At 40.0% G+C, this 12,407-nt stretch overlaps 1 protein-coding gene across 1 annotated transcript in view; it reads left to right on the top strand.

Annotated features, from left to right (window-relative positions):
* LOC124555172 (protein dispatched) overlaps nucleotides 1-12,407 on the top strand; it is a 196,480-nt gene that overhangs the window by 135,094 nt on the left and 48,979 nt on the right. Inside the window, exon 7 of the mRNA XM_047128998.1 lies at nucleotides 10,440-10,631. Within this exon, the coding sequence (XP_046984954.1) occupies nucleotides 10,440-10,631 (192 nt within the window). The remainder of the gene's footprint in view (nucleotides 1-10,439; nucleotides 10,632-12,407) is intronic.

Raw genomic sequence — 12,407 nt, 5'->3', positions numbered from 1 at the left:
GAAAAATTTGGAATAGGAAGTAAAATACATGGGGAAGAAATAAAAATTTTGAGGTTTGCCGCTGACATTGTAATTCTGTCAGAGACAGCAATGCACCTGGAAGAGCAGTTGAACAGACAGGGCAGTGTCTTGAAAGGAGGATATAAGATGAACATCAACAAAAACAAAATGAGGATAATGGAATGTAATCACATTAAATCAGGTGATGCTGAGGGAATTGGATTGGAAAATGGGACATTTAAGGTGGTGGATGAGTTTCTCAATTTGGGTTCAAAGATGGCTCTGAGCACTATTGGACTTAACTTCTGAGGTCATCAGTCCCCTAGAACTTAGAATTACATAAACCTAACAAACCTAAGAACATCACACACAGCCATGCCCGAGGCAGGATTTGAACCTGTGACCGTAGCGGTCGCCCGGTTCCAGACTGTAACGCCTAGAACCGCTCAGCCACACCAGCTGGCCCGCTATTTGGGGAGCAGGATAGCTGCTGATGGTTGAAGTAGAGAGTATATAAAATGCAGATCGCCAATGGCAAGGAAGGCATTTCTGCAGAAGAGAAATTTGTTGACATGAAGTATAGATTTAAGTGTAGGGTAGTCTTTTATGAAAGTATTTGTATGGCGTGTATGGTCAGTAAATAGTTTAGACAAGAAGAGAATAGAAGCTCTCAAAATGTGGTGCTACAGACGAATGTTTGACGATTAGATGTGTAGATCATGTAACTGAAGGGGAGGTACTGAATAGAATTGAGGTGAAGAGGAATTTGTGGCACAACTTGACTAGAAGAAGGGATCAGTTGGTAGGACATATTCTGAGGCATCAAGGGATCACCAATTTAGTATTGGAGGTAAGTGTGGAGGGTAAAAATCATAGAGGGAGACCAAGGGATGAATACACTAAGCAGATTCAGATGTATTTAGGTTGCAGTAGTTACTCAGAGATGAAGAAGCTTGCTCAGTATAGAGTAGCATGGAGAGCTGAAACAACAACAGCAACAAGAAGTCAATGCAATCAAAAGATATGGCCATTTATGTGTCATAATTTGGCACTTGCATACTTACTCGTCAAGGCTATAGGGTACCTCCAATTGACCTAGAATTGTGAAATTTGGAAGAAGCAATGTTTCACAGTTCAAGTAAAGGGAAAAATCTGGAAATTGTTTGTTTGTGATTATATCACATGAAAAAAAATATTTCTTTTGCCATTTGCTATCTGACTTCAGGTTTAAAATTAAAACATTCTGAAAAGTCTTGAAATTCCTGGGGCTGATATCTTGCCGATGTCAATAACATTAAAAATCAGTGAAAGTCTTGATTCCCGGGATGGATGAACTGTCTATACACTTAATTAAATTTGTACGGAATCCTTAGTGTGTGAGTCCTACTCTCACCTGGCCAGTTATTTATTCGATTTCATTTATTTTCATTTCATGATCCTTGAAAGTAAGCCCTCATTCACAGATACACAGTTGTATATGCACTCAACAGAGGAAAGTTGGTACCTTTCGGTCTGCTTCAGCACTTCTATTTAGAAACTCACCTAGCTACTGTTGTGAAAATTTCATTGCGTGTCTTATAAAACATTATGTCACCCAACTCCTCATTCCCTCAAGTTTTGAATGCTGTTACAAACATTTGTTGTTTTGTTAAAAAAATTAAAAATTAAAAAAACCGTAGTTGCTTCAATATCTCAGTGTACAAAAAAAGGTCAAAGTGTTACCTGTATAGCAGATTACTTTGGCCCATTATGAACTATCGTGTGTTGAAACTGCATTTCAGTACTGAGGACTGCTACAAAACATTTGGAGTGTTCAGTACACATGATAATGTATGATCATGGACTGACACGCATCATAATTATCTTTCAGAGTTATCATTTACTACTCAATGTGATATATTTAATAGGAAACAGTCTGAGGCTTTTATACCTCCACAGGAAAAAGGGTTTTCAGCTTCTGCTGCAGTTTTCAGTTTTTCAGTGACTGGTGTGTGGCATTTATTTGCCTATTTTAACATGGAAAGTTTATTTTGAGGTGCCTGTGGACCTTGGAATTGTTTCAAGCTGCATGTCTGTTTGGAATTTCCTTATGTTTTAACTTTAATATGATAAGCTGCTTTATTGTGTGTCATTTCTACCTGATTTTGTGTCTGGTGCTTATTTTCGGCTGCAAATAGAATATATTGATAACCATTAAGAGCAATAGCAATGTTCGCTGAGCTTTAATTTCTAGAATCCTCAACCATATTGCTATGTATTTATCCAGATTACCAAAATAAAATGTGTCGCAGGTAAAGGAGTTAAATCAAGACTTGATTTTGAATTTAATCTTATACGTTATTTACAAAAAAGTAAACTTTTCCAGTTCATGAACGGTTCTGCTATGCACTTCACAGTGGTTTGCAGAGTAAAGATGTTGGTAGAAATTCTATTATGGAATGATAAAAATATTATGAAAGTACATAGATCAAAAATTAAATAATTTAGTGATAGTAGATCCCAAACTGCAGACCATTGGAATCACAGTAAGAGGCATTTACCCAGGGAACTTCAGTATTGCATCACTGGGTATGCATATGCAAAATAACAACATCCACTGTTGCTTTGGTTTGGTCTTTGAAGAATTCACTACTAATTTATATACAGTCTTAGCATGTATATAATGAACAAAGCATTAAAGTGGAAATCATAGTAATATAGATGACACACAAGAGTTGTGAAGCAGTATGTTTTTGCTAAGTTTGAAGGCCATTTATTACTTTTCTCCATGAATTTTTTATATTGCAAGAGGCAAAGCCATGCACACAACAACTCATGCACGCATGCATATGTTTTTGCCATTATCTTGGACACACTGACCAACAACTTTTGTCAGCACTGGTAGACACCTGCTGCAGAATGCTTCCACAACTGGGTCACTGACTGCCTGCACAAGGTAAACTGTCAGTGAAAAATATGTTTAACTGGCTAAGGATCGGACAAAGTCCAATCTCTCCCGACTCATAGTGGCGAGTCTTGGTAAGTCTGTAACTACTTAGGTTTGTGCGACAGACACAGTGTAGTCAGGATGATATATCATGCGAGTTACTGTGACCAGTATTTGGGAATAAATTTCCATAAATTACTTACTTGGTGTTTGCGTATTTCTGCTACTCATGGACTCAGCGATTACAGTGCCTAATAATTAGCACATGATGTACTTGGCCAAGAATAACCCATTACAGAAGTGGTGTCAGCAAGGAATAAATTCTGGAAATTCTACAGTCCTGAGGAGGTGCAGAATAGTGGGGACTTAGAAGTCCTGAGTTCCTGCCAGAGAGATGACAGAGTAGTGGACTGCACAGTCCCAAGCAGTGGGAGCTTGGACATCACCTGACAGTGAGGGAACATCCAGTGCTGTAATTAAAGTTGGTCTGTTCAAATTTGGCTATAATAAGAAAGGCAGTGATGGATTCATTACACTTTTTCCTGTGCTTTAGTGATGTGTTTGCGCAAATTAGTCAAGGTAGAAGAATTCAGTTAGAGTAACAGGGTCAGTCTCCAAACTCGTATAAACGAATTATGAAGAGAGATTCAGCTGTTAAAAGCAAACAAAAGTGAATGTCGTACACTGTCAGCCCATTGAATAACTTCTTGTTATTGCCATCAGTTGTTGTGTTCAGTGGAAACCCTGAGGAAAATGTGAAAGTATTTTCAGAAATTTGAAGGGGCTACCCTATTGTCTTCACAGACTGATTCTGATAAGTTATCGATTGCTAAATTAAGAATACAGGGAGCTGCACAAGATTTCATTAGTACTGAACACACTTATGTGAAATCAGAGGATTATACTGAGTTCTAATCGACTCTTGGCCAGATATTTAAATGCAAAATCTGAGCAAATTGTCGAGAGAGCAACTTTATAGCCAGCATATCCAGGACAAATCTATTGAGCAGTTTGTCAACAGAATAGGGAACATTAATGCTCTAACATAAGAGCTGGTAGAGCACCATACTGAGAATCCCATTCAGCTTTTTGAATCTGATCAGAGAGATTAGAACACATTCACCCACAGTTTGTATGGAGAGGAAGTAAGTAAAGCAGTCAGACTGGCACAGTGTAAGACTTTTCGGGAAGCAGTAAAGGGTGATTTTGGCTTTGTGGAATCATTATGGTTGCCAAATGGCATTTGGAGAGGAACGTTGCATGTTCAACACAAATTTGCTTGGTAGTTATAATTAAACTGATGGTGTTCTGAGTGCTGCAGTGTGGGCTGGTATACATCACAGGACACTGAAACATTGTAGGTATGTGCATTAGTCGGTGCACTCGCGGAGTATGCTGAAGAAAGTAATAGCTCCACTTTCTCCTGTCAGGTGAAAATATGGCATTGTAAGCAGTCGGAATGTGGCATGGGTGCAGGAAAAGGGGAGGAAGAATCAGACACATGATAACAGTGGTTTTGGTATGGTTAGTGGTATGTGGTCACAAGTTAAAACATGAGTTTAACATTGTCTCCGACTCAGCAACATGCTGCATACATAAGAAGGCATGGTTACAGTTGCTCACAACATATCCAGTGTACTCAGAGTGATAGGTCATTATATGCTATCCTTCAGATCAGGAAGAGTCTGGATACATCCCTGATAGACATGATCTTTCAAATATCCCCACAACCAGAAGTCACATGGATTTAGATTGTAGGCTTTGGAAGGCCATCTGACAAGCAACAATAAATGTTGCTCCATCTTGCATGAAAATAGTGGTGTGGACACAGTTGTGTTGTTGCAAAGCTGAAATCACGTGTTGCACGGCGAGGTCCTTAAAATTTGCAAATGTTACTGTACACTTAACAGGCCTGTGAGATGTCATCTCCTTTAAGAAAAATATACAGAGAATGAAGGAGCTTGTGAAACCATATGAAACAGTCACACAAACTAAGTGGAGTGGCTGTTCCTGTGCAGCATGTGACAGGGTAGAACTGCATATGCAATAGTTCTGTGCATTCACGGCACCATGCAGATAAAATATGCCTCATCCATCTGAAGAATTTTCCCAACCCACATGTCATCTACTTCCATGCATGCCAAAAATACGAAGGGTAACAAAAATCTAGGGCCAAAGTCACACTGCTGTAGCCTATTGTGGAGCTTCGTTTTGTGCACATTCTGAATCTTGTAGGGATACCAGTGTAAAATGCATAGCAAAATCTTTTGAACTGTTGACCATGGGAGAGACAGTTCCCTTAACATAGCTGAAGCACTGCCTGCAGAATTTGAGGCATATGCTGCCCGGTCGGCTATTGCTACAGCAGCTTCAACAACCACCACCATGGGAAGGGGCCGCGTCTCTCTCCCTGGCGCACCTGTTTCTTCAGATTTCTTTATAATATTCTTTAGCCACTTGATAAAATTGGGGTCTCTTTGCAGCTGTTTCTGTTGGCAATATTCCCAGAATGCAGTGCTGCTTTTGCTGCTGTTCTGATAAAATGACTTTTCCAATAATGCATGTTCTTTCTTCTCAAAGATCATTGTCTTTCATACATAAAACTTCAACCTTCTTAACCCTTTACACTAACAGACACTTCACCAAAAAATCAACATGTATATCCTAGTGACTAATGGCATCCTGACGTTAGAGTAGGAAACATTTTGTATTCTGATTACTTACAGTGCTATATCCTGTTAATAAACATACAATGTTTCAGCATCTTGCGGTGTATGCAGCCCACAGCTTTGTGCAATGTATAGGGCCCACACTGCAGCACTCGGAACACCATCATTATAATTATAACCACCCCGTAGAGTGGTACACATGTAAGAAGGCTGGTCACAAATGTAACGAGTGTAAAGAAGACCTACCATTGTGAGATACAGGGTTACATATCAAGGAAGAAAGAATAATGTTACCAACGGCATAATGCTTCTGTAGGGATTGTCAGGACAAAATTAGATTAATTACAGTGTGCACAGAGGCACTTTAAACAGTTATTCCTCCCATGCTAGAGAGAGACCAAGGCTCGACTGCAGCAAGCGATTTAGGTTTGAAGGAGTTACAAAGAGTTGAGGAGGCTGGGACAGGGTAGGCTAGTGTAGAGAGCTGCATCAAACCAGTTTTTGGACTGGAGACCACAGCAACTCAACATTCAAACAGAGAAGAGAGAGCTTGGATGAGCACATATTATGACATTAGCTCTTGCTGAAAATAGTAGTTGATGGGCTGGTAGAGGGAAAGAATTGCAGGGGCAGCCTAGATATGCATAGATAAGGCAGATTGTCAATGTTTTGCTGAAATGGAGAGGATAGCTGGCAAATGACAGAAATGGAGAGCTGCATCAAAGCAACCTTTTTTTCAGGGGGGGGGGGGGGGGGGGAGGGGAGGGAGTACTGCCAGCTGATACACCAAACTCATCCTAAAACAAAGATGTTCTAAACTTCAAAAGGCTATCACATGATGGAACCATCAGAAACACTAGTTTGTTCCCATCACAATGAGAACTGTAGACAGTGACAAGGTCAAAAGCAGCTATCCTGAAATGGGAATACTCAGTACCATTTAACTTGGGCAACTGTGGTGTGGTCCAGATAATTCAACACATGTATTCTTGCAGTGCTTTGGACCACATGGTGCAGCCTCGAGGACCTCATGACAGCAACTCCTGTTGTAGTGGGTGTCACTTGCTTCTGTATAACCAACTTAAATAATTTGTTTTGGTTTATTCATAGTTACTTGCCAATTTTCTGTTATTTGCTGTAAGTGTTATAAATACTACAACTGTATTTATCCATTCTGTTCCTATAGCTTCTTTTTCTTTTAATTTATAATCTAATACATCTGACATGTTTAAATAAAAATCTGCCATCCCTTAAAAGTATATTTATTGTCTGTGATTAACCAGTCATCTCCTTCCTGAGAGTATGTAGAGACTTTTTCAGTGTAACATGGAGTCGTAGATACTATTTGGTCCGGAGGAATTGTTATAATATCACATTGCAATTAAAGTTGCCAAGCTATAACGTGTAGCACGGTTATCAGTGAAACACGTACCACAGAACAAGGTAAACTGAAGCATAGCTGACCAGCTCAATGTCTTAAGTGATTCATAAATATGGGGACTTGTTCCATGAAAAGAAATAAGGTTCTTATCTGTTTGCTCCAGACTGTTTTGAAACATAATTGAAGTGAAATAATGTAATTGCATTAGATCTGGCACCCAGGAGGCTATAGGTTTTTGTTATTGGCCTGGTGCCTTCAAATTGTGGCAGTATCATTTCCCAAAATGCAATTTTCTTCTTAAATTGTCATGTATATTCGGTAAATATAGGATAAAGTACAATTTTAATGTGGAGAGAAGTTAAGCTTTGAATTTAAAATGTTTCATGCTATTTTAATGTAAAGTAAGTTTGTAAAACTAGGTAATCTGGATAGCTTCAATGGTCTTTTCATGTGTTTGGCAGACTACTTTTGAAAATTCTTTCTTCTTTTCTTTTCAATCCTCTCCTTGCACATTCACATACACTGATGAGCCAAAATATTATGCCCAACTGTTTAATAGTATGTCGGCCCACTTCTGGAACTCAATACAGCAGTTATTCTGCAAGACGTGGATTTGACAAGTCCTTGATAGGTTTCCAGAGGTACGTGGCACCAAATGTATACACAAAAGTCACACAATTCCTGTAAATTACAGGCTGTTGGTATACAGACCAAGAGCTGGGGTCCGACAGCATTCCAGACACATTCCATCAACTTCAGATCAGGCAGATTTGGTGGCCAAGACATCAACATTAGTTTACCTTCATGCTCCTCAAAAAGCTGTAACACTATTTTGGCTTTGTGACATAGACCGACACCTGCCTTTGTCCGTGGCGCAGTGCATGTTATTGAGCAGCTGTTCACCTGGATGAAGACATATCTGGACACGACCATTGACCTGATTTAACCAGAAACAAGAGTCACCTGACCAAGAGACACATTTCTATTGATCTATTTGAGCTCACTGAACCTGTGCCCACTGAAATTGTAATGGAGGGTGTAGTTGTGTGAAAATGGTAACATTGTCAACAATGTGCTGAATGGTGTGCTCTGAAACATTTATGCCTGCACCAGTATTGTACTCTTCATCAGAACTGCCACAGGTTACCATCTATCCTTCTTTACAGAGTGGGCAAGTCTCTGATCTCCATGTTCTGTGATATGGTATTTACATCCAATGCCTTGTTGCCTACTCACACTTTTTTTCCCATGCTTCCTCCACTTATCATAGATGCTCATGACAGTAGCATATAAACAACGGACCAGATTTGATGTTTCCAGGATGCTTGTTACCAGGCACCAGGCCATAACAATCAGCCTTTGTCAAAGTGGCATTGCCACTGTATTTCCCCATTAGCTGCTTGTATTGTTTCTAGAATGATTCCCCATATGTCTCTGCTCCGATTATGTACTTTCTTTACTGCATCATGTCCTCGCATCATCACAAGGCAGTATTCAATCTCATGGTAGGCAGTGGTCACAACAGTTTGGCTCAGCAGTGTACGTGAGATTTATTGTTACATGGGTTTTGCCACTTACATCAAATTCCATGTTCTTGCTTCATTTTTAATTTTATTTCTGTACCGAGGCTGCTTTGACAGAGATTAATGTGTCTCATAGACTCCTGGTGTAGCAGATGGAGTCTTTCATAATCTGCTTTCTTTACTTCCATGTAATTGTGCTCCTACTATTGTTATCACAGCCAGAGCTCGTGAAGAGAAATGTAAGGTTTGTAGATGTACAGGCAGTTAAAAGTAGTGTTGAATGATTTTGAGAGGTGGTAGTAAGCATAAAAACAAGAAACAAAGTCCGATAAACATTGGCTGTAAAATGCGTACCTTAAGAGCTATGAACTGTGAACCATCTTCAGTACTGTGAAACACATCTCTCCTACCGCAAGCTCTTTGTTTACCATATTTTGGGAGGAGGTAGTATGAACCAAAAGAAGGAAAAAATGTTCAATAGAAAATATGTGTAATGAAAATGAACAAATGTTCTTAGCTTGTAAGGTATGCATCTTAGAGCCCATGTTCACTGGACTTATTTCATGGTTTGATGATTAACTACCATCTCCCAAGATATTAGACTTCTATTTCTAACACCCTGTGAGTTACAGGGTAGGTACGTAAAATAGTGACGGGAGATACACTGATCGGCCAGAACACCATGGCCGTGTCACCTGGCAAGGAATAGCTGCTAGTCGGACACAGGCAAAGTACATTTGATTTCAGTGAGTGTGCCGTCTGTGTGTAGAATGGGTGCAATTGCAGAGTGTTGCATGGTCTGATGAACCCCAATATCTTCTTCATGCTGATGGGAGGATGCAGATCTGTCGTCTTCCATGGGAACACCTACTTGATCCCTGTGCTGTGGGACAGAGACAAGTTGGCAGTGACTTCATTATGCTGTGGGGGAACATTCATGTGGGCCTTTGTGGGTCCAGTGGAGCGTGTGCAAGACACCATGACAGCCAAGGAGTATCATACATTGGTTGCAGACCATGTACAACCCTTCATGACGATTATGTTTCCCAATGGCAGTGGCATTTTCAACAAGATAATGTGCCATGTGCAAGGAGTGTGATGGAGTGTTTTGAGGAACACAGTGATAAGTTCCAATTGATGTGCTGGCTCCCCTACTCACCAGATCTGAATCCAAACAAACACATCTGGGATGTGATTGAACATTTGCATCAGGGCTTATCACCCCCAAGCCCACACCCCCTGTACCCAGAATTTATGGGAACTAGGTGACTTGTGTATGCAGATGTAGTCCCAGTGACATAACAGGGTCTCATTGCTACCAGGCCGTGATGGGTCGCCGATGTTATCCATGCCAAAGTTGGACATACGGGTTATTAGGTAGGTGGTCATAATGTTCTCGCTGATCAGTGAAAATGAAAATGTTCAGTTTTGAACTTGTATGTTTCCTACTCCAGAAGTTTCATTGTGCCTGGATGGTAGCACTTTACTTCTGCAATGTGAATGTACAGTTTGGGTTGTAGCAGGTTTTATGATACATAAGTCCTTCAGCTGCAACAAGTCAATATATTGTTACGTGAGCTGTATGTAATTCACTATATACGTTTAGACATAATGGTGCAATGATTTCACTGTTAGCTAATTTGTAGATATTACAGTTGAATTCTCTCTCTCCCACATTACTGGAACACTTATATTATGATGAATAAATTTTTACTCAGTTTTGTATAATGATTTTTTTTTTAAAGAAGACAATGAAATATGTGATAAATAATAATGACGGACTGTTAACCTTGCAGTTTATTCCCTTTAATCAATCAACAAACCAACCAACCAACCAAATTATAATGAATATATGTACTGTCACTGTTATTCGTTGTGTAATCTATGGAATTTGTGCATTATTTATCATTCTAACCAAGTCTCATTGAATTTCATTGCAGGAGAATGATGTGAATTTAACTTTGGCACTTCTGCAATACTGTGCTCCTTACTTCTATAATTTAATGTTAACACCTGAGTGTACAGAGGAAAGAAATGAAATATGTCAACAAGTGCCTCCGCAATGCAGCCAGAACAATGCTGTTTATAATATACTGTATTACCTTGTGGATGCTTCATTTTTACCACCAAATGTGAGTAGACTGATAGGTGCTGCAGAGCAGAATTTGTTTTCATTTACTTTGATTAATTTTATGTGAGCTACTACTGAGGTTTCTGTGTAGTCTAGTGTTACAAATTTTTACAGCTTTCAGAGATTTGCCCACAGTCCAAAACTTAGAAGGTGGCTAATATTATAAATTTTTGCAGTAGATGTCTAGAAATTTACAAGAGAACGGATATGTATTGTGATGAATGATTCAAGTTTGAAACCTGAATTATGTTGTTGGACACCTTCTTCGTGTGCCTGTCATGTGCTCAATAGTGTATTTGGTAACTAGGTTGTGTACTGAGTGGGGTAGCACAGCAATTAAGACACTGGACCCACATGTAGGAGGAATGGATCCAAATTCTTCTCTGGCTAACCAAATACAGGTTTTCTGTAGTTTTACTAAAACAGTGGGCATTGAGTATGCTGGTTGTGGCTGCAGCTTGTGTGTGTGTGTGTGTGTGTGTGTGTGTGTGTGTGTGTGTGTGTGTGTCGCACAGTATTCAGTTCACAGAGAACCAAGATTTTTATGTGTCAGCAGGATATATCAGAAGTGATTGACAACGGAGATCAACTTCTACATCTACATAAATACTCCGCAATCCATCATACGGTGCGTGGCGAAGGGTACCTCGTACCACAACTAGCATCTTCTCTCCCTCTTCCACTCCCAAACAGAACGAGGGAAAAATGACTGCCTATATGCCTCTGTACGAGCCCTAATCTCTCTTATCTTATCTTTGTGGTCTTTCCGCGAAATGTAAGTTGGCGGCAGTAAAATTGTACTGCAGTCAGCCTCAAATGCTGGTTCTCTAAATTTCCTCAGTAGCAATTCACGAAAAGAACGCCTCCTTTCCTCTCGAGACTCCCACCCGAGTTCCTGAAGCATTTCCGTAACACTTGCGTGATGATCAAACCTACCAGTAACAAATCTAGCAGCCCGCCTCTGAATTACTTCTATGTCCTCCCTCAATCCGACCTGATAGGGATCCCAAACACTTGAGCAGTACTCAAGAATAGGTCGTATTAGTGTTTTATAAGCAGTCTCCTTTACAGATGAACCATATCTTCCCAAAATTCTACCAATGAACCGAAGATGACTATCCACCTTCCCCACAACTGCCATTACATACTTGTCCCACTTCATATCGCTCTGCAATGTTACGCCCAAATATTTAATTGACGTGACTGTGTCAAGCCCTACACTACTAATGGAGTATTCAAATATTAAAGGATTCTTTTTCCTATTCATCTGCATTGATTTACATTTATCTATATTTAGAGTCAGCTGCCATTCTTTACACCAATCACAAATCCTGTCCAAGTCATCTTGTATCCTCCTACAGTCACTCAACGATGACACCTTCCCGTACACCACAGCATCATCAGCAAACAGCCGTACGTTGCTATCCACCCTATCCAAAAGATCATTTATGTAGATAGACAACAACAGCGGACCTACCACACTTCCTTGGGGCACTCCAGATGATACCCTCACCTCCGATGAACACTCACCATCGAGGACAACATACTGGGTTCTAATACTTAAGAAGTCTTTGAGCCTCTCACATACTTGGGAACAAATCCCATATGCTCGTACCTTAGTTAGGAGTCTGCAGTGGGGCACCAAGTCAAACCCTTTCTGGAAGTCAAGGAATATGGCATCTATCTGATACCTTTCACCCATGGTTCGCAAGATATCGTGAAAGAATGGCGAGTTGCGTTTCGCAGGAGCGATGCTTTCTAAAGCCGTGCTGATGCA

This window comes from Schistocerca americana, chromosome X, assembly GCF_021461395.2.
Source record: "Schistocerca americana isolate TAMUIC-IGC-003095 chromosome X, iqSchAmer2.1, whole genome shotgun sequence".
Classification (NCBI taxonomy): domain Eukaryota; kingdom Metazoa; phylum Arthropoda; class Insecta; order Orthoptera; family Acrididae; genus Schistocerca; species Schistocerca americana.
Note: the sequence above shows the minus strand (reverse complement) of the source record. Positions and strands in the feature narration are given on the sequence as shown.